This window comes from Urocampus carinirostris, chromosome 7 (assembly GCF_059441175.1).
Source record: "Urocampus carinirostris isolate Australia breed hairy pipefish chromosome 7, RoL_Ucar_1.0, whole genome shotgun sequence".
NCBI lineage: Eukaryota > Metazoa > Chordata > Actinopteri > Syngnathiformes > Syngnathidae > Urocampus > Urocampus carinirostris.
The window spans coordinates 24427363-24451040 of record NC_142355.1 but is presented as its reverse complement, the minus strand read 5'-3'; the positions used below and the strand labels follow the sequence as shown (position 1 = coordinate 24451040).

At 42.2% G+C, this 23678-nt stretch overlaps 1 protein-coding gene across 1 annotated transcript; it reads left to right on the top strand.

Annotated features, from left to right (window-relative positions):
* Positions 1–5081: 5081 nt before the first annotated feature.
* Positions 5082–23076, top strand: LOC148362750 (high affinity choline transporter 1-like). Its single transcript, XM_088340273.1, has 9 exons — positions 5082–5264; positions 10870–11073; positions 14350–14463; positions 16568–16723; positions 16822–16970; positions 17073–17219; positions 20026–20179; positions 21575–21792; positions 21863–23076. Exons 2-9 carry the CDS (start codon positions 10890–10892, stop codon positions 22388–22390), a joined length of 1650 nt encoding a protein of 549 aa, XP_088196399.1. The 5' UTR covers positions 5082–5264; positions 10870–10889; the 3' UTR covers positions 22391–23076.
* Positions 23077–23678: the final 602 nt, after the last annotated feature.

Genomic DNA, 23678 nt, shown 5'->3' with positions numbered 1-23678 from the left:
GCCAGGGGGACAAGACTATTGTGGAACCTGGTGGTCCTGCACCGCACACTGCAGTACCTCTTCCCAGAGGCTAGCAGAGTGAACAGTCCATGATGGGGGTGAGAGGGTTCCCTGATAATGTTCTTAGCTTGGGATAGGCAGCGCTTCTGGCCAATGTCCTGAATGGAGGGAAGAGAAGTCCCGAAGATTTTCTCTGCTGTCCTCGTCACCCTCCTCACACTACCCCAGTCGGTAGCGCTGCAGCCTCCACACCACACAGAGATACAGCTGGTCAGGATACTCTCTATGGTGCCCCTGTAGAATGTGATGAGGGAGGGTGGGGGCAGGCGGGCTCTCCTCATCCTCCGCAGGAAGTACAGGCGCTCCTGTGCCCTCTTAACCAGTGATGCAGTGTTCACGGACCAGGTGAGTTTGTTTGTGATGTGCACCCCTAGGAACTTGATGCTGCTGACAACCTCCACAGCCTTGTTGTTGATGAAAAGTGGGGCATGGTTGGGCTGTTTTTTTCTGAAGTCGACAATGATCTCTTTAGTTTTGTCAACATTCAGGACCAGGCTGTTGTCCCTGCACCAGCCCACCAACTGCTCCACCTCCTCTCTGTAGGCCAGGTCGTTGTCGTCCCTGATGAGGCCCACTACTGTTGTGTCGTCCGCAAACTTCACGATGTGGTTTGTGGCGGACCTAGGGACGCAGTCGTGTGTCATCAGGGTGAACAGCAAGGGGCTCAGGACACAGCCTTGGGGGGAGCCCGTGCTGAGGTTGATGACATCGGAGATGTTCTGACCAATCCGCACTGACTGGGGTCTGTCAGTGAGGAAGTCCAGCAGCCAGTTCCGCAGGGGGGTGTTGAAACCCAGGAGTCTCATTTTGTCTACCAGGTGTTGTGGGATGATGGTGTTGAATGCTGAACTGAAGTCCAGGAACAGCATCCGCACATGGGTGTTCTTCTCCTCTAGGTGTGTCAGGCTCAGGAGATGGCATCCCCGGTGGAGCGGTTTGTCCGGTAGGCAAACTGAAAGGGGTCGAGTGAGGAGGGGAGACTGGAGGTGATGTGCTCTTTAACCAGTCTCTCAAAGCACTTCATTATGATGGGAGTCAGTGCAACGGGACGGTAATCGTTGAATGATAAGATCTGGGGTTTCTTTGGCACTGGGATGATGGTGGCAATCTTAAAGCATGATGGTACTGTGGCTTGGTCTAGCGAGGTGTTGAAAATGTCTGTTAGTACACAAGCCAGCTGATCGGCGCACTCCCTAAGGACCCGCCCTGGAATGTTGTCCGGGCCTGGAGCCTTCCGTGTGTTGACCCTTCTCAGGGTCTTCCTCACGTCAGTTGAGTCCAGGTGGAGCGCTCTTTCGTCCTGATTTGGAACCGCTTTCGCTGCAAGGGTGCCATTTTGTGCCTCGAACCTCCCAAAGAAGTTGTTGAGGTCAGTCAGAAAGTCCATGCTAGTGTCCTGCACAGGGGCGGTGGTTGGCTTGTATCTGGTGATGGCCTGAATGCCTTTCCACATATCCCTGGTGTTGGTTGTGGTGAGGAAACGGTCCTGGATTTTTTGACTGTGCGATCGCTTTGCTAGTCTGATAGCACGGTTCAGGTTAGCCCTCGCTGATCTCAGCGCCTCCTCGTCACCAGATTTAAAGGCAAGGTTCCGTACCTTTAGCAGTTTGCGTATCTCAGCAGTCATCCAGGGCTTCTGATTGGCACGGGTGCAGATGGTTTTGGTATTGCTGACGTCTTCTGCGCATTTACTGATGTAGGCTGACACAGACATGGCGTACTCATCTATATTTATTTTGTTGTTGTAAGTGGCAGCCGATTTAAACATGTCCCAATCTGTGCATTCAAAGCAGTCCTGTAGTGCCTCCATTGCCCGCCGCAATGAAAATGCACTCGGTGTAAGCATGCTGCAGTTCACTCACAGTTCGGTAGAGAACGTCCATCGCCTCCTTAGTATTAGCGCTGGGTGGCACGTACACGGCAGTAATGATGGTAGCACTAAACTCCCTCGGTAGGTAGTAGGGTCTGCAGATCACCGTCAAAAGTTCAATGTTTCGTGAGCAGTGATTCGAGATTATCTTAGCATTTCTACACCAGTTGTTGTTGGTATAAATGCATAGTCCGCCACCCCTGCTCTTACCGGTGAGCTCGCCGCTTCTCAAGAGTCTGGGTGTCATCCTGGATAGCATGCTTACCTTCCACTCACATATCAACACCATCACCCGCACTGCTTATTTCCACCTCCGCAATATTACCAGACTCCGCCCTTCCCTCACCCCCCGCACCACTGCTATTCTCGTCCACAGTCTTGTCACATCCCGCCTTGACTACTGCAATGCTCTCCTCATTACAAACTAGGCACTACTCTGATCAAACAGTCATGAACTGGTCTTCAACAAGGTAAAGCAATGATCTCGCAACGGGCAGTCCCAAAAGGAGCGTTTAAGTACTCCAAAAGCAATCAGTCCAATGCGTCTCAGCCGGTGTCAAGGGGTGGGGCCAGCTGGGCGCCATGACAACCGTGCAGGACATGACATCTGGGTGGATTCAGGGTGACCTCTCACAGCGCCACACGCAGGTAGCGGCGGAAATAAGCACTAAAGTACTGTCCTTTACTCGGAAAAAAGTACACAATACAAAATTTAACTTACAGCAATGTCCGGATATTTTTCGACATCCAGAAAATCCCCTTTGTACCATTTTATATAAGTCGATTGGTCGTAAGTAGGGGAGCGTCTGTATTTTACTTCATTAAATATCATGTTTGATTTTCTTACTGTGCTCATTATTATAAATGATTATATGTTACATATTTTCTTTTCAGTATACAGTACAAATAACAAAGTAATCATATGTCAGATCAGGAGGCTTCTCCTGCTATTGGAAACAATGGAAACCAGTGCTATCTGTTTCATGTGAAGGAGCAAATCCCAACCCCCAAAAAACGGTGTGGAGAGGGATGGGCACAGCCAGGCTGTACTTTCCCAAGACACACTACATGATCGAACAACAACAACTCACTCTTGATACCAGCTCGGTCGTCGTCCGGGTGGAGAAAGACGGCAGCTCCTTCCGCTAACTACCAGGTCGGAGCTGATAAGTGTGTGACTGCGAGGAAGACGCATTGATTGGCTGGTAGGAAGCCCTTTACCACTGCCACATGGAAGGTAACATCAACTGTGGAGAAAGCTGTACAGAGTTGCGTCATTATTGGTGCACTGACGACCCATGCGCTTAAGGAATCCGTGAACCGAATCATTTGTAAGGTACTACCATGCCACAAATGCATTTCCCCTAACCTTTTCCAAACACAGACTCTGCCAACACAACGAAAGACCCACAATTTGTTCACAAGACCCTTCATTTCTCCTATAAGGGCACACAAGAGCAGACACAACAGGGCCCACGGACAAACATCGCCTTCATTCACAAAGAGTGACCAGACTCTCCAACTGTATAATGAAGTTTTGAACCCCCAGACTGGGATCAAAAGCAACGCTCCCTCTGAGCTTCCACGGGTTTGGGCGTTCACACAAAGTCTGTGAGCATCGCTTGAAACAATACATTTTGTTATCAAACGTGTCATAAACCAGAGATCAAATCAAGTTATAGTTTTCAGAGTTTCCAGAAATTCCAAATAATTTTTTCGCAATTTAAAGAATTGACTAATGTACTATCGGAAAGGTCGCACTGCCCACAACATTTACAACTTAATACTTAAATCATGTAAAATTATTATGTAGGTTGCATAATAGAGAACAATAAAATTGTTCAAATCAACCAATCAAAGAAACCCAGAAAAACAGTCTTTTTTTTTAGATTATATAATAGATAATATAATGTCAAGTAATCATACTGGGTAAACGTTTTGAAACAACCGCAATAATCATATTCTAATTAATGACATCTGACGATTATTTGTTTTCATATTGTTATTATATTCTATGTTTTTGTATTATTACTCTTATCTATGATTACTATATGTACTATTTTCTTTTCCTTATTATATAACATACATTACATGCGTTTTTTTTCAGTGTACATATAACGCAGAGTAACCATGTTGGCTAAACATGTTGAAGCATCCCAATAATATATTTTTATTAAATACATTGTATGTTTTATTTTTGTTTTACTTATTTTGGATATATTATAAATATTTGTATGTATTACTAATTTTCTTTTCAGTGTGCATATAACTTCAAGTACCGGTAATCACATTGGCAAAACTGGGGTGAGCAACCTATGTCTCTCGTGCCAAATTTCGGCTCCTTATGCAGGAACAATGTTTAGAATACATATACAATGAGTAACCTTTATGGATGAATCCTATATTTGTTCTGAAAATTAAAAAAAAAAGATTAAATAACGCTTCTATATTTTGCAGCTTTAGACGGTTTTTAATCTATTATGGCTCTTTTAACATTTTGGTTTGCTGACTCCTGGGCTAATCGTTTTAAAACAACCCCCTTAATAAGAATTTAATCACTATATCTAATGTTTCCTTCTTCATTATCATGACATAAACAGGGATCAGAATGGAGATTTTCATTTTCAGCTGAAATAGCCAGCGTCCAGGAATAAACCAGGGCGGAGACCCCGCCCCAGCCCCCCCCCCCCCCCCCCAAAAAAAAACCCTGGGTTTTAGGCAATTTACTTGTCCAAAACCATGCTTATATTTATCATTTAAGTAACATTTTTAGAAGATTAAAATAATTTGCCCACATAACTGATTTTTTTGTAAATACTGCAAGATAAGTTCAAATGCAGTTCAGTCCCTGCAGCTTGTGCGACAATGCGGCCAATTTTTCTAACGGCCGCCAGGGTGCGCCAGAGCAATAAAGGAAAGAGTGAGACAGTCGGATTTTGAATTTGTTTGCTACGCAAGAGAAAAAGTGAAAAAGTCGGAATGCCTTTGGGGTTCAAAAACAGCGGAAATCCGCGGATCCGCGGAAAATTCTGATCCCTGCATAAATATGTATTACAAAACGGGTTTCTATTTGAGCGCAGAGTAAACGTCGCGCGACCTGCGCGCCCGGCGACAGGGCAGTCCCACCTCCGGCGTCGTGAGTCTGAAATTTTCCACTCACTGTTGTTACGGTATGTGAACGCAGCTGCCTGATAGGAGAACAATAGAGCAGCTCAAAGAGGCCAGTTTGAAAATCCAGGAGCGGATCATCCAAGAGCGCCACCAGGCAGGTGTTAACATCTGGAGGAGAGAAAAAAAAACGCAGCAAGCTTTTCTTTTGTCCCCCGCCCGAGTGGTGAGTTTTAACGTCAAGTGACTCTCGTTTCAATTCAGGCCAGAAGATAAACTGTTATGCGTGAATCGTAGCTGTATGTTAGACAGTGTTTGTTTAAAGGCTATTTTACTACCCAATACCATGACTTTGTAATGTGTAATATGATATTCACAAATAGGAAATGACACTCCTAAATCACTTCAAGTGAAATGAAAAAAAGTGTTTTAATCAGCCAAACACACTCCCAGCACTCCCAAAACGTTTAACTTAAAATTGCCCCCGGGTTACCCCATATGTTCTAAAAACATCCCAGTTTTTAAAATACTGCATGGTGTAAGTCAGGTGTTGGCAAACCGTTTTAGTCACATTGGGTTAAAAACAAATTTGCAAAAGGAATGGGAGGAAAAAAATGGAATGATTTTAGATACGATAGATTGTTTCAAATCCCATACTCTGGCAATATATGAGGGAAAAGATACCGTAGGCCTGTCTCAGATTTTTGGGGATTTTTAAAAAACATGGTATATATTTTCTTGCAAATTGGAATAAAACAAAGATATAAAAATTGAGTATTTTTATAATAGCAGCGACGATGTCCATTCGCGAATAACCATGCAGACATTTACAAATACATGTTGTGATTGTTTTTTAATTTTGGGGGGGATATAGGTAAACCAATTATTCAATTTGGTTTTGACACTATCAGAAATAAAGCGAAAAATTAAAAAATGTCCATTTCTTTTTAAAAGCAGTTAATTTTGAAATATACAGTTTTTTTTTCATTAAACTTGATAAGTATGTTGATAATAAAATAAATACATAATTTAAAAAAAAAGTAAAGAAACATGTAGGCAGCTATTTGAATGTTTGGGACACTGAAGAAAAGATTAGCACCAAATCAACATATTTTCATGAGTAGTACTTTTCATTTGCCACTTAATACACATTATAATTATACTTTTAACATTTTCATTTGGCATGCCCGGATTAACTCGCCTGACTGGCAGCCTGTGGCCCACAGATTGTAGTTTGCCCACCCCTGATGTAGTTAATTTGAATTTCACAGTGTATGTAACCTGCTTAAGCTGGTACACTATGGCCTGGTTAAAGCATGGCGGGTTGCCTTTCAGTGTCCTGAATTCTTAAGATGGAGAAAAATTCAATCAAAACACGTGCACAGAAGTAATCTGGTAAATATCTCAGCACCCAAGGCCAAATGAGACTTTTTCATGTGAGTGCGGGGCTGGTGAGCTGTGAGCACGAGAGGTAAAACCAGCCTAAAAAAATCCAGTCTGACAGGTTCTGCGGGCGACCTTATTTAACTTAATTTGCGGGACCAAGGCCAAAATTTCATATTTTGTTGGGTCTCTGGAGGAGGAAGGGTGATTTATGATAACAAATTAAAGACCTTCTTCTGTAAAGAAATCTAAGATAAATAAACTGTATGAACATGGTTTATATTTATGTGTCTGCAGAGGTTACATTAGGTGACAATTACCACAATTGATGGATTTTTTGAAGCGTTGACAAGAACATTTTAAGGCTGTCTGTCATTTTTGCAGGTTGAAAATTGGGTCATAAACCACACTTGCACTACGTCCTTAAGAGTCTAGTGCAGCCTTTTAAAAGAGGGCGACAGAGAGACAAGATAAACTGTTCTGTTTGACTGGAGGAAAACCTGTGTTTGCCCGTTCTGAATAAAAGTCTGTTTTGTGAGTATTCCTAGTCTTAGTTCCTGTTTGCCTGTAAGCCTGTTTTTGTCTGTTTTGTCCCTGAGTGTTGGACAACTTTTATTTCCTTAATAAAAGTATCTGATCGTTAACGCGAATGAGTTCTCCCTTCCTGCCTCCTTCCTCCGATCCGGTCCGGTCCCACGACAGCTGCGCTGCTTCAGGGTGGTAGGGACACCATTTCTTTAGGTGTGTCTTGGGCAACTAAAGCCTTGCAGTGTCCATACCTTGCTAGGCTCTCTCGGCTAACAAATGTTTCCACCCAGTTAGTTACTTTGCTTTTATAATGTTACTACCAGGTTTAACAATTAGATCATATCAGTTACATAAGCTAGAAGTTTGATAAAAAATTCTAAGATAAGTCATTATGTTGTTAAATCGTTAAGAGTCAAACTACTAAATGATGCCAGTTAGAAATTTAAATTTAATTTTGACCCGTCACCGGTAAGCTATTTTAAAACCAGTCAAGGCAAGGGAGGGTACTTTGTGCCAGAGGTGGTTTGAGTACCCAAATATTTGACTCCAGTTGTGTACTGTTACTTCAGAATAATATCACTCAAGTAGAAGTAAAAAGTAGTCATCTAAATAATTATTTGACTAAAAGTTGTCATGATTACCCAAGTGGAGCCACCTGGGGTAATCATGTGGCGCGCTGGAATGTGCTTCCTGATTGGTTAATGCTCCCTTTTTAAACGCGTTACGCGGAGAACTCTTTGTCGGAGGATTACTTTTTTACCCCGTTTGACTCGCCTGATTTTCCTGTGTATTTTTGACTTGTTTACCTGATTCTGCCTGCCTCCGATTCGACCTGCTTTCGTCCCACGCTACGATCTTCTCTTCAGTCCTGGTAAACTCGACCTGCCTTCGTCCCACGCTACGATTAGCTACGTCTTCCGAAGTTGTCTTCACGACGTTGCTGCTGACGTTCGACGGTCATCGCGTCTCCCGCTACCCTGTACGCTCCCCCAAATAAAAGACTTGTAACGAACGCTCTGGGGTCTCCTGCTCTGTTCTGGTCCTCCCTGACAGAATCCTCCGACCAGAATGGACCCCGCGTTCGTACATTTGCCCCCTGACCACTATGAAAGTCTGAATCAGCAGCGCAATTCCCCTTCAGAATGTGCACTTCGGCAAGTCCTTTCCGACGTGGCAAAATTGGCTAAGGCACCTCCGGCCGTATGACTGCGCAATGACTCCCATGCCTGCCTGTTCGACTCCCATGCCTGCCTGTTCGACTCCCATGCCTGCCTGTTCGACTCCCATGCCTGCCTGTTCGACTCCCATGCCTGCCTGTTCGACTCCCATGCCTGCCTGTTCGACTCCCATGTCTGCCTGTTCGACTCCCATGCCTGCCTGTTCGACTCCGACTCTTCTGAACCTGCCCACCCTGAGTCCGACTCTTCTGAGTTGACTCTCCTGATTTTCCTGTGTTACCCTGTGACGTGCCGTGGGTTTATTTTTTTTTTCTGGGGAACTTCTGGAGCCGTTCCTTGAGGGGGGGGGTTCTGTCATGATTACCCAAGTGGAGCCACCTGGGGTAATCATGTGGCGCGCTGGAATGTGCTTCCTGATTGGTTAATGCTCCCTTTTTAAACGCGTTACGTGAAGAACTCTTTGTCGGAGGATTACTTTTTTACCCCGTTTGACTCGCCTGATTTTCCTGTGTATTTTTGACTTGTTTACCTGATTCTGCCTGCCTCCGATTCGACCTGCTTTCGTCCCACGCTACGATCTTCTCTTCAGTCCTGGTAAACTCGACCTGCCTTCGTCCCACGCTACGATTGATCACGTCTCCCGCTAACCCTTACGCTTCCCCAAATAAAGAACTGTACGAACGCTCTGGGGTCTCCTGCTCTGTTCTGGTCCCCCTGACAAAAAGTAATAAAAATAGATTTAAATAACCAAGGTAAATTCAAGTACCGTATTTTCCGCACTATAAGGCGCACCTAAAAGCCTTTATTTTTTTCAAAAGCTGACCATGCGCCTTATATTACAGTGCGCCTTATATATGGATCAATATTAAGTCGCAAAGTCTTGCAACTAAGGCAAGCAGCCGCCGACTACATTTTCCCCCGAAGGTAAAGTAGTCCGCGGTGTATGCTGGGATTTATATACCGGCGTTTCATTTCCTAACTAATGTGTCAATCATCATTTGAATCAGTCATTATTGGCTAAAGTTATTCAGAGGTAAAGGGGGCAGATCCTCTTTATCATTTACAGGCTCGCATAGGCTAAAGGGGCGAAACAGAGCCTGCCATTGGCCGAAAAAGATGAATGTGAATCACACGTTGGGTTGCACTACGGCACAGAGAAAACATTTTTTACTATTCTGTATTTGTAAATATTTTACTCTCCTGGATTTACTACACTCACGGTTGTAAGAAGACCATGGTTACGTATCATTATTGAACGTGATGGCTGCAAGAGAACTTAGGTGAGCTATGCGGCTTTATACTTTACCGGCATCTTATTTTAGAACGATCTTGATGTTTCTGTGATGAGTCTATTTTTAAATTCAATTCAATTAAAAGTGTTTATTGTCATATGCACAGTAAAGAACCCCGTTTCCCTGCACAATAAAATTCTTACTTTGCTGTCCACACAGTTGCCAGCAGTGATTGGTGACATCGTACAGACACTGTTTCCGTACATGTCTGAGACACGTATTTGCTTCTTTGCACGCTTTCGGAATGTTAAGGGGTAATAAGTTTGACTGAACTATCTGACTGTTTTGTCGACATTCCCATTGTAGCGCCTTATAATCCGGTGCGCCTTATGTATGGAAAATATGAGACCAAAATCTATTTTTGGGGGGTGCGCCCTATAACCCGGTGCGCCTTATAGTGCGGAAAATACGTTACTTTAAAAAATACTTTCATAAACCATAAAATTACAATAGTATGAATCTTAAATAAATCAAGCACATCTAAAGCCCAACTACTTTTTTGACAGGCTATGCTGGTAGAACAACAAGCTAGCCCAGGGGTGGGCACCCCAAAATGTTGAAAAAGCCATATTGAAGCAAAAAACAAATTTGTCAGGAGCCGCACACCGTTATAAGCCTTATATAACTAAGTGAAGGACTCTGAGAGATGCGCTAAGTTACTCAGTAATGGCTTTAATGTAGCATAATGTAGCCAGGTAAGTGTACTGTTTCTTCTCCACAAATCTATTCAAGTAAAAACAATATGGTGACTTAAAAATATTTCCTGATGTACAAAATGTCCCAAAACTTACTCAAGTAAATGTAACTGAGTAAATAATACTATCCACCTCTGCTTGGTGCCCACGACCACTTTGTTTTCCACCCACCATGTAAATGTACTGAAAATGACCACAAAACTGAGAATTTTTGTTGCAAATACAATCGATGGTTTCAAGTAGTGAACAAAACCGTTGAAAATGTCAAAATATTTTTTTTTCGTTAGTTGCAGGTCATTTTCTGTCGAGTCTGCATCTTGGAAAAGAAAACTAGGGTACCTTCAGTCAATTTAGGCTTATAAGGCTCAGCCAATAGCTATGGCTATCTGCTAATGAGAAAATAAGCTGTGAATGGCTGATTAATCCATTGAGGAAGAGTGGTTGAAAAACCAATAAATCAAAGTCAAACTGCATCATGCTAACCATAGCCTTCTAACAGCTGATAACAAAACAAACAACATTCACTGAGTGTGATGCAAAGTGTTGGCAAAGGAGCTTATGGTGGTCAACCAAACAATCATTTGTTGCACAAAACACCTTCGCGGAATTATTAATTTACGAGTTTACACTAAGCACCGCCGTAAAGCGTGGAACTCTGAAAGGAGCTTTCCTGAAACGCTGAGGTTCCTCCACTCGCATGAATGTTTAACCACGCGATGCTCATAAACCTATGACCTCCTGATTTGTGTCTGCAGTGTGTTGATATTTTTCCAACATGGCGGTGCACGTGGCCAGCCTTTTGGCGGTGATCGCATTTTACATTGTCATTCTGCTCACGGGCATCTTTGCCTCGCGCAAATCCAAGAAAGTGGAGAAGAAATGCGTCGGGAAAAAGAGCGAAGTCGCCATCGTCGGGGGACGGAACATCAACGTACTGATCGGTGTTTTTACCATGACAGGTGAAGTGTGCTGTTTTTTTTACCCATTTGTTTATTTTTTTCCTCATTAACGTTTTGGTTTGTTTTTCGCCATTGATTTGTAGGGGTGTAATGATTTAGACCAGGTGTGAGCAAGCTACGGCCCACGGGCCACTGGTCAGGCTTTTTCATCCGGTCTGCCAATCAAAAATGGTCGAAATATAATAACAATATGTACAATAGTAAATGAAGTACTACTAATAAAATATTTTATGGGATGCCAACTTAGTCCCCATTGTCTCTTTGTGTGTCTACAACACAAAGACTACGGAACTAAATATTAATTTTAGTGCTTTTCGTTCTGAAAATAAAATACTATATAAATACTATTGCAGTTATACTATAATACAAAAATACTACTACAGAAATATAAACAGAAATGCCTCAAAAGTACAACAACAGTAATATAACAAGTTTAAAAAATAAATACCGTATTTTCCGCACTATAAGGGGCACCGGGTTATAGGGCGCACCCCGAAAAAATCGTTTTTGGTCCTATTTTTGACATACATAAGACGCACCGGATTATAAGGCGCTACAATGGGAACGTCGACAAAACAGTCAGATAGTTCAGTCAAACTTATAACCCCCTTAACATTCCGAAAGCTTGCAAAGACGCAAATGCGTGTCGGGAACACGTGCGGATGCGGTGTCCGTACGATGTCACTCAAATGCATCATTCCATCATTCGGAAGGTTAAAGTCTTGGGATTCAAGAAATGCCAACCATTCCTTAGTATCTATTTTATTTTTCGCTCGCAACTTTACTGTGCATATGACAATAAACACTTGGAATTGAGTTTAATTTAAAAATAGACACTCCATTCCATCCATTATTTGCACCGCTTATCACAGAAACATCGAGTTCAGTCTGAAACAAGATACAGGTACAAAATAAAACCCGGAGTAGCTCACCGAAGTCCTTGTGATCATAATAATGTGCAGCCAATGTCCTCTTATATCCGTGAGGGTAGTAAATCCAGGAGAATACAATATTTACGAATACAGAATAGAAAAAAATGCTTTCTCTATGCCGTCAGCCACGTGCTTTACACATTCATCTTTTTCGGCCAATTGTAGGCTTTGTTTCGTCGTTCAAGCCAATGCCAGCCTGTAAATGATAAAAAGGATCCGCCCCTTGACCTCCGAATAACTTTAGCCAATAGTGATCGACTCAACTGATGATTGACACATCTTTTTCGGCCAATTGCAGGCTTTGTTTTGCCGTTTAAGCCAATGCCAGCCTGTAAATGATAAAAAGGATCCGCCCCTTGACCTCCGAATAACTTTAGCCAATAGTGATCGATTCAAATGATGATTGACACATTGGTTAGCCAATGAAAGGCCGGTAAATAAATCCCAGCATACACAGCGTACTACTTGGCGTTCAGGGGAAAATCTAGTCGGCGGCTGCAAGTTAGTTGGAAAACTTTGCAATTTTAAAATTGATCCATAAATAAGGCGCACTGTATTATAAGGGGCATGGTCAGCTTTTGAAAAAAATAAAGGCTTTTAGGTGCGCCTTATAGAGCGGAAAATACGGTACTACAAAAAGACTATCATGTAAATACTACAGAAATACTTAAAAAAAAACTTCAAAATAAATACTACAAAAATGTCACTACAGTAATACTTTATACAAAAATACTACTTCAGAAATATTATGACAAAAATGCTACCCAAAAACAACTACAGTAATATTACAAAAATACTAAGAAAATACTACTATATAAATATTGAAAAAATATTTTAAAAGTACTATAAAAAACACAACCAAGTAATATTACATAAATACTAAAGAAGTACTCCAAATATACTACTGCTATACTACAAAAATACTACTACTGATATACTTTAAACTATTTCTACAGAAATACTAGAGACACAAGAACATTCTTCCAAGTAAAATACTACTGCAGAATTGCTACAAAAATACGACATTAATACTACAAAAATACGACAAAAAATACAACTACAGATATACTAAAACACTAAGTATCAAATTTAGTGCTTGAAACGGGGACCTGATATATCATTTTGCTTTAAAAGTGAACATTTCAAAACTAATTTGATGAAACAATTTTATTTAAAAACTATAACATGTAGATGTCCGATTATTTATTTCTTCATAACTGAAAACAATTGGATAGGTCTCCAGGCTCGGCCCTTGGCGTATTTTTTTAACCCGATACGACCCCTTGAGAAATAACACATGATCAAAAGCTGAATTTAGTTTTCACCCTTTTTTATTAGTATTTGTTTTTTGAGCAGATTGTAGTGAAGTCGACAAATGTTGAAGTTTCTCCATTTTTTTTATATCAAATTTATATCATTTATATTAAAATGATAACAAATGGTTCAAAGATCCACACAATATATTTGAAGACAAAATTCAACAAAACTGCCAAACTTGCTCTAAAGACAAAGGCTAATTCTTCAGCACATTTTATTTCACTGTGTCATTTGATGATTTGATCAAATCTATGAAATAATATTAATAATAATGAGTGTGTATCCCCATATCCATGTCCCATATCAATACAAATATACCACTTAAAATTTTTCTTCTGCCCTCACTTAAGTATTTAGGCTCATTTTGACCGTCATTTTTGTCCTAGATAATGGTTTCAAAACAAGGTGCAAGCAAAGTTATTTTGGAAAAATGTCCTAAAATACTGCAAACATTAGGGCTGCACTGAGCAAGAGAGAGAAAGGAGTGCCTTGCGCTGTGTGCAGAGATCCACCCACCTCTACCACTCTACCAATTAAATTGCCCTGAGTGGTGTGCTGGCATTTATGAAGGTGGCTCAGAATAATGTACAATGTCCCTTTAAGATAGCAACCACAATATTTTAGTATTTTTTTTTTTAACTGGCATTGACTTGACCTTACATTAAAACTGATCTCATAATGTTTTTTTCTTGTCCGAAGTTTAAGCACAATTAAGTTTTTATTGAATATAACTTAAGTTAATATGTGTTTGGGTGGGGTTACTTTTTCTTTCCAAATGTCCAGAGTGACGGCTAAAATCAAGATGTCATTTTGGGGCTTTAGAAGTTTGTGTGAGAAACAAATGACCCCTTTCAATTACTAAAAACTTTTTTCAAATTCGAAAGAAAACCCAGTTTTTAAAAAAAGTGATTTTAATTTTAGAGATAGCTTTCAGTACTGAACTATGGCATCTGAACAAATAATTTTCCAGACCAAACAAAAAAATGGTACAGTATATCTTATGTGGATTGTTTTCTTTGTCTTTTAGCAACATGGGTAGGAGGAGGTTACATCATGGGAACTGCTGAGTCTGTTTACTCCCCGTCTCAAGGTCTCCTTTGGGCATTTGGCCCTCTAGCATATCTTTGTTGTTTTATTTTAGGTGAGTATCTTAAGTTGCAGTCATACTGTACATTTCAATAAAATGGCAATCGTTAGTTTATTATTAATGTTGGTGCCTCTGTTAGTTTAGTGCTCAGTTTATTTGCAACCTAAAAGGGTATTGAACAACTAAGGGTCATAGAAAGAAGTTTTGAAGTCCCTTTTGTTAAACAATAATTTTGTCATGCAGACTTTTTAAAGTTGACATGTCTTTTTTTATTGTGTTTGTCTGCAATTTTTTGTTCTCCTGAGAAATCATGATCCTTCAATTCCTCTCATCTTTGCTGAGATAATATGGGAAAGACAAACATTGGTCTTTTGAGAGTTAAAAAGAAACAGCTGACCAGAAATCTGTCTGTTTATATATGGAATTTTCTGCTATTAACAAAATCAGGGCACAATACTGCCACCAGTTTACTCACAAATGCGACCAAATTCACACTGTGTACAGGTAAAATCAATAGTTTTGATCACTTTCTTATATGTAATTACTTGACTTCTCAGTATATCTATTTATTCAGTTGTTATAGTCTACAATCTTCCAAATAATGTTTTAGTTTGCAGTTGAGAGAAGACCTTGAGTCTTATCAAAACATTCCAGACCCAGTCTGGGCAAAGAGTTTTGTCATAGTCTGCCCTCTTGGTATACAGTATGTTAATGTCAGCCATTTTGATTGTACATTTAGGGAAACCATACAGCCTTGTTCTGTTCTCACATATCTAGATATAATATGATAGAGTAGTTGTAATAAAGATCTCAATAAAACCGCTCCTTTAATGCATTTTCTGAGTTTTATGAGTACTTGTGCGCTCATTGGGGTTATTTTTATAATCCAAAGTACTGCTGGGACTTGTTCCATAGAGACATATGATACACACAAATTGCGTCCTACTCGCTAATAAACCCTTATGTTTATTGATTTCTCCGGAACATTTACAATTTAATTTCTGCCCCACAGCGAAAAAAACAAACATTTATCCATCCTTACATAGTGGATGTCGCCGTTGAATACATCCATATATAGTGTAAGCCACTTATAAACACAACGTATAAACAGACAGGACGGAGCGATGGAGCAGACTTTGGAAAAATAAAAATAAGGCCAGTGCCACGTTAACATTTCTGAATGACATAAATTAAATGAAAATGTAATGTCAAATGTAGAAACCAAATTTATTTACATAATGAGATCGCTCCCCCCATGTAGAAACTCGCCACACATATGGGGTTATTTTGTTTATCTCTATTTATTTTTTTGGATTGCTCCGATAATGTGACGACTGATCCCAGTGAGACCATCACCCGCATGTAAACATGTAAACAAAGGTTTGGTGGTCAACGAGTGCTCAATCTGTTCATAATATATTTGTCTTGGTTGTTTGATTCTTATCTATTGTTTGGATATTTGGCAGGAGCTCTGACCTTTAATCCCCCCCGCCCCCTGTTCTCAGCGTATTCAGCAGGCTTGTCGCTTCTTATTAGATGGCGAGGCTTATGCGATTAAACTTCTAATGTATTATATTACATAGGTGACCAGCGATTCGGTTCATCGTCCTTCACAGAGAAGTGGCCACGCAGTTAATCATAAGATTCGGATTTTCGGGTCGTGTGATGTGTTAATACTTCTCTAGCATTTATAAAGATGCCGGGTTAGATGTTCTTTGATGGCAAATGCCATATTGTATGCAGGGATGCCATCTGCAGCTTATCACTTATCTTGTCATGTTCACTATATAACTGAATACCAACAAAAGTTTATTCAAAATAGTTTTTGTGTTTATTTTTAAATTGTTTTATTTTTGAAGACATTTTTGGTGGTTTAGTGTTTTTTCACTCATTTAAGGTTTGAGAACAACTATACAGAGAATGTCAGTAAAAATGATAAAGGGATTGTTGGGCTTCTCAAACGATCTAATAATGATTAGAATTCAACTAACACGGGTTTCTTTTTACTGAAGTCATTGACTTTGTCTGTCCTCTGTCACTTGAACCCTAGTAAAGGATTAATGAACATTTAGTCCTTGATTCCTCAATTTAGGTTTAAATCATTTACCCATTTTTTTTACTTCACTGTTGACTATGTTTTGTTTTTCTGTCTTTTAAGGAGGATTGTTTTTTGCCAAACAAATGAGGTCCAAGCGCTACGTGACCATGTTGGACCCGTTTCAGCTTCGCTACGGCCAATTGTTTACCGTGGCAATATTACTTCCTGCTTTGTTCAGTGATATTTTATGGGTTGCGTGCATCCTTGCCGCACTCGGTAAGTGATGATGATAATCACAAATGAACGGAAACTAAAAAAATGTTGAATCGGTTACAATCTGTGTTTTTGTTTTTCTTGTTTATTTCATTTTCTAGGAGGAACAATGACAATCATCCTGCAATTATCATCTGTTGTCTCCATTTTGCTATCGGCGGCTGTCTCCATCATCTACACTTTTCTAGGGGGCCTGTATGCGGTTGCATACACTGACATCATCCAACTGTCCTTTATATTTGTTAGTCTGGTGAGCTCCAAATATGTTCTGTCACAACCAATGAGGACGCTTTTGTTTTAAAAATCAGTTTCCTGACCAGATTTTAGACTAACATTTTCCTTTTTTCTTCAGTGGTTGTGTATCCCGTTCATGCTTCTAAGTCCTGCGGTTACAAACATTACACAAACTGCCCATTTGAACCAGTCAAGCGTCCAGTCATGGATAGGGGAAGTAAAGTTTGAAGATGCTGGAAAATGGGCGGATGACTTTCTCATTTTGGTCAGTAATGTTTTAATACAGTCATTTCATAAGAAACATGATAAACAAATGAGAAGTATAATTAGTTAACTATCTAGTTTTTGTTGTCTTAAAAATACAAATTGTTTGACCCAACCTCTCTACTCACCTAGCTAATCAGTCAATCATTTTATTTATTAATTTATAATTGAACCGCCTTTCCCCACAAGGCCAGCAGGGGTGCTAGGGCCCATTTCAGCTGTCAGGGCAGCGGACTGGACTGGTTGCCAGACAAATACAAGATTAAATCATAATAAACCATTATTTTAAAAGAAGTAAATTAATTATTTGTCATATTTTTTCACTATCAACCCCTGTGAAGACACAGTCATTGTTTTCATGTTTATTTATTTCCAAATACGGTTGATTTGATATAAGTTCATTAATCACACGGATCTGTCACGGTCGCCTTGGTGACCAGTCTGCCCCGCCCTCTGGGCAACAGCTGAAGCAGATCCACTAATTGTGTATCTGCTATTTAAGGCTGCATTGTGGGCTCTGCGGCGGCTGGTTCACTACTCTTATACACAATCCCGGTCTGTTATGCTTGTCCTGTTTTAGTCTGTTATGCCATGTCCTGTTGAGTTCGTGCCGGAGGAACTCTGTATTGTTCTGTTTTGCCCCGGAGTATTGGGCGACTTTTATTTTATGAAATAAAACTTATGGATCGTCAACGCATTTGAGTTCTCCCTTCATGCCTCCTGCCTCCGTTCTGGTCCGGTCAACTTCCACTTCGCCACGTCCCGTGACAGAATGAACCAGCCAACAAAGAGAACTCAGCGAACGATCCCAGCGCGACTTGGGGAGAGCTGGAGAGCGCAGTTCGGCAGGCGCCTACTGAGTTGGCCTTCCCTGCCCGTTCGAACCACGGCGCCGCCCGTCGTGGCCCTTGCTGTGCCTCGAATGGGGTCCCGGGAAGAATTGACGCCTGCCTGTTCGACTCTCATGCCTGCCTGCCCGGCTCCCGTGCCGATTGCCTGCTATTCCGTCTCCCCTGCGTGCCAGCCCGACTCCGGCTCTGCTGCCCGTCGGGCCGACTCCGACTCCGCTGCCCGTCGGGCCGACTCCGACTCCCCTGCGTGCCAGTCCGACTCCGCTGCGTGCCAGTCCGACTCCCCTGCGTGCCAGTCCGACTCCGCTGCGTGCCAGTCCGACTCTGCTGCCTGCCAGTCCGACTCCGCTGCCTGCCAGTCCGACTCCGCTGCCTGCCAGTCCGACTCCCCTGCGTGTCAGTCCGACTCCCCTGCGTGCCAGTCCGACTCCGCTGCGTGCCAGTCCGACTCCCCTGCGTGCCAGTCCGACTCCGCTGCGTGCCAGTCCGACTCCGCTGCCTGCCAGTCCGACTCCGCTGCCTGCCATTCCGACTCTGCTGCCTGCCAGTCCGACTCCGCTGCCTGCCAGTCCGACTCCGCTGCCTGCCAGTCCGACTCCGCTGCGTGCCAGTCCGACTCCGCTGCGTGCCAGTCCGACTCCCCTGCGTGCCAGTCCGACTCCCCTGCGTGCCAGTCCGACTCCGCTGCCTGCCAGTCCGACTCCGCTGCCTGCCAGTCCGACTCCGCTGCCTGCCAGTCCGACTCCGCTGCTCCTGTTTTGCCGGTTCTGATTTTGACTCTCTCATGTCTTGTCTGTTCTGATTTTGACTCTCTCATGTCTTGTCTGTTCTGATTTTGACTCTCTTATGTCTTGTCTGTTCTGATTTTGACTCTCTCATGTCTTGTCTGTTTTGATTTTGACCCTCTCATGTTTTACCTGTTCTGATTTTGCCTGTCCTGTTTACCTGTTCTGATTTTGCCTGTCCTGTTTACCTGTTCTGATTTTGCCTGTCCTGTTTACCTGCCCTGATTTTGCCTGTCCTGTTCTCGTCGGTTCTGCCTGTCTGTTATCCCCTGTCCAGTTTGCCCACCAGACCCCCTCCCTGCCGAGCGCCGATTCCGATCCGCCCGACGCAGATGGCGCCTGCCTCTCCCCATTCCTGCGTGTTCGGAGGAGGGAGTGGGGTTGCCCCAATCGCGAGCGTCAACATTCCGGGGCGTGAGGTTGTAATTTTTTCTTTTTGGGACCTCGGGAGCTGTCCCTTAAGAGGGGGGCTCTGTCACGGTCGCCTTGGTGACCAGTCTGCCCCGCCATCTGGGCAACAGCTGAAGCAGATCCACTAATTGTGTATCTGCTATTTAAGGCTGCATTGTGGGCTCTGCGGCGGCTGGTTCACTACTCTTATACACAATCCCGGTCTGTTATGCTTGTCCTGTTTTAGTCTGTTATGCCTTGTCATGTTTTAGTCTGTTATGCCATGTCCTGTTGAGTTCGTGCCGGAGGAACTCTGTATTGTTCTGTTTTGCCCCGGAGTATTGGGCGACTTTTATTTTATGAAATAAAACTTATGGATCGTCAACGCATTTGAGTTCTCCCTTCATGCCTCCTGCCTCCGTTCTGGTCCGGTCAACTTCCACTTCGCCACGTCCCGTGACAGGATCACGCTGTTTTAAGTCTGAATATTTATGTATATCTATCAAATTAAGTTGTAACAAATGATACTACATCATTTGATACAAAGAAAGATACTCGCGATCACCTCCCCCGTCTTCTGTTTGGATCTCGTATGTTTTCGAAGTTTTCCTCTCATTTTTGTCTCATCAGCAACATTGAGAACTGCGCCCCTGAACTCGACTTGACAATCTTCCCAACCAATGAAGCCTGAGCTCCACAACAGGCTCATATATTTAGCTCTCAAGTGATATTAATAAATGAAGTACTTTACCCTATGTGATGTAAGCATGTTATGTTACAGGCCTTAGGTGGACTAGCATATCAAGCTTTGCACCAGAGAATCCTAGCCGCGGCCTCCTCCACCAAGGCGCAGGTGATGTGCTTTGCTGCCGCTGGCCTTTCTTTTATCATGGGGATCCCTTCAGTGATCATTGGAGCCTTGGCTGCATCTGCAGGTACATAAACATCTTGTAACGCTCCGCTGCGCATACTATTCAAGTTTGGATAATCATGTGCACCAACAAACTTCTTAATGAAATGTTAACCTTGAACACATGGGTTGAGAAAATTGGCACTTCCTTCTATTGTAACCTTAGGCCCGGTGTTGACAGTGGCTCCTCGAACTGTGAAGGGTGCACATTCCCAACAGATATGCAGTATGCACTTGTAACCTGATCCTCCTGCAACCTCACAGTGCTTCTTAACTGCAGTCCACTTGAGAGTTCTACGTTATCTAGCTGTGATTTGACAACAAGCGAGAAAATAGTTTTCTTTGATTCATACATGCTCCGATTACTTATCCAAGGCCACAGGAGTGCTCTAGATCCATCCCAACTGTCTTCGAAAAGTAGGCAGGGGAACAAATATTGAAAACCAAATGTTTTTTTTACTATAACATGCTACACAAACCAAACAAAATGCTAAATGTATGAAAACACAAACTCATAAATTGATATTAAAATACATTCAAAATCCTTGCAGCATATAAAAAGATGTATTTCTTCTAAAGTCAATTGAAAAATCAATCGGGATGCAATCAATATCTGATAATTGAATTAATAATTTCTTCATGCACCTCCTTTTGTTATTTCGCCTTCATCGCTTCATTATTAAGAAAGGGAAAGACGATATAGTTCTTAAAAAATTGAAGGTAATTTAATCTCTCTATTGCAGTGTTTAACCTGAAGATGGCGCCACACACAGTTTTTGCTTCCGAATTAAGTTTTCACCAAGACACCTGATGATAAAAGCCAAACATTAGATTTGGCAGCACGGCGGCGTAGTGGTTAGCGCCTGTGCGGCACAGTTCTAAGGTCTTGGGAAACTCCTGTGTGGGTTCAAATCCAGCTACCGGACTTACTGGGCGGAGTTTGTATGTTCTCCCCGTGCTTGCGTGGGTTTCCTCCGGGCACTCCGGGCTCCTCCCACATTCCAAAGACATGCATTTCAGGTGGATTGGCCGGTCCAAATTATCCCTAGGTGTGAATGAGGGAGCAAGTTGTCTGTCCCTGTGTGCCCTGCGATTGGCTGGCAACCAGTTCGGGGTGTCCCCTGCCCACTGCCCGATGATTGCTGGGGTCGGCTCCAGCACCCCCGCGACCCCACTGAGGATAAGCGGTGCAGCTAATGACATTAGATGAGGAGACATTGGATTTGGTGGTGAGTTGCAAGGAACCGCATGGGCCTGTAATGTCTACAGGTTTGAAGTACATTTTTCTTATAGGCGGATTTAAGTTGAATATTAGGAACTGTCTTTAGAAGAATATGTAAAAAATATTTAGGATGCATACATCAAATTTCCCATGATTACAGTGTTTTTTTTCCACCCCTTTCTCTATGCCTTTTCTAAGACTGGAACCAGACAGAATACGGTCTACCACCACCATATGATCGAGGTGAGGCCGGTAACGTCCTGCCGCTGGCCCTGTGCTACATCACACCCACGTGGGTGTCGGTGTTGGGCATCGGCGCTGTTGCCGCAGCTGTCATGTCTTCAATGGACTCGGCATTGCTGTCATCGGCGTCCATGTTCACGCAAAACATTTATAAGACAACTTTGAGAAAGCAGGTGAGTTTGCCAGATTCATGGATAACCTGATTATTCTTTGTTGACGCTTTGGCATGTTTTTGTTTTTCAGGCGTCAGACCGGGAGCTGCAGTGGGTGATAAAGATCAGCGTGCTGTTGGTGGGCATGGCAGGAACTGGGCTGGCTTTTAATAAAAGCAGCATCCTTACTCTCTGGCTGCTCACTTCCGACCTGCAATACTGTATCGTGATCCCGCAGGTGGCCTGCGTGGTGCACCTCCCATTTGCCAATTGCTACGGTGCCATAGGTGGCTACGTGATAGCATTCCTGCTGCGCATACTGAGCGGAGAGCCAGCGCTCGGCATACCTCCGGTGCTGCTGTACCCGGGTTGGAGGGAGAAAGATGGCGCCATCATTCAATACTTTCCCTTTAGGACGTTTATTGCGTGCATTTCCCTGGTGGCCATCGTTCTTGTGTCATGGCTAGCCCAGCTTGTCTTCTCCCACGAGCGAATTCCTCAGTCCTGGGATGTGATGGATGCCTTCAAAGAGAAAATTGAGGCAGAAGAGGAAGAGCAGGAAAAATCAATACCACCTTTCCACAAAGAAAGGAATTACATCTTTAATACAGCATTATAAATTCCCACTAAATGTCTAACCTAATTTAATGAAAATTTACGCTCACATTCCTTCCATATTTATGTTTTACACTGTAATGTCCTCTACAAAGTATTGATTGGCCATGAAATTAAACCCCAACGGTTTTGCAGACTGCTGAGCCGAAAACAACAGAGGCAGTTAAACTGAGCTGTTCTAATCACAGGACTTCCGTCTTGAAGCACATATTTTCCTTAAAACCCTTTTATATATACATATAAAAAAACTTTGCAAACAGATTTATTATTAGTATTCCTATTCTCTGTACTCTGATACTTTTGGACTATATGCTCAGGACCTTGTGAAACTCAGGTATGGGTGTGAATTTCTGGCTTTATTTTATCTAATGCAACGGGTTTTCTTCAAGTTATCAGAAAAGTAAGATAAAATATTGGTTATATTTAAGAACATGGGTGTAGATCTTAAGTCAATACTTCGATGTTTTTTTTATAGAATTTTTTTACATTTGGGAAAGTGGCAATAGCGCCTCTATTGGTACCTGCTGTGTTGCACAAAGTACAATGTCAGTGCGGTTTAACGTTTTTTTTCTTGTTGGGTTCAACAAATTAATTTGAGTCTTCATTGTCAATTAGTTATTTTCTCTATATTGACAACGTATTACTATTATTTACGTTTTAAAAGACAAATGCTTTGAAATGTTTTTTCATCTTTCCGGTAATGAGCAATAAATAAAAAAATTCTGTCAATTTACACGACTTAGCCTATTTCAGTGTAGAATACCATTTCAGTGTTCAGACACCCAGTAGAGTATAAAAAATAACATATTTTCATATGAAAATATACAATTACATTTCTTAAAAACGCCTTGCATATACAGAACAAGACCTCCACTCACATAACTTTTTTATAATGTCACATGCATTTCAGGTGAATTGGCCGGTCCAAATTGTCCCTAGGTGTGAATGAGCGAGTGAGTTGCCTGTCGCCGTGTGCCCTGCAATTGGCTGGGAACCAGTTGAGGGTGTCCCCTGCCCACTGCCCGGAGATGGCTGGGATGGGCTCCAACTCCCCCGCGACCCTAATGAGGATAAGCGGTACGGCTGATGAGATGAGATGAGACCATCTTAAGAGAATGATTTAAGTTTAAAAAAAAAAAAAAATTTCCAGCTCGGGACGGCCACTTTAAAAGGTAGTGTCGATGGTTTATGACATAGTCTAGCTAACTAATCAAATAGCTTTCAAACTAATAAATCCGTGACTTTTGACAGGTTGTGGCCCATAAAACACATATATTTTACCCAAAAAAAAC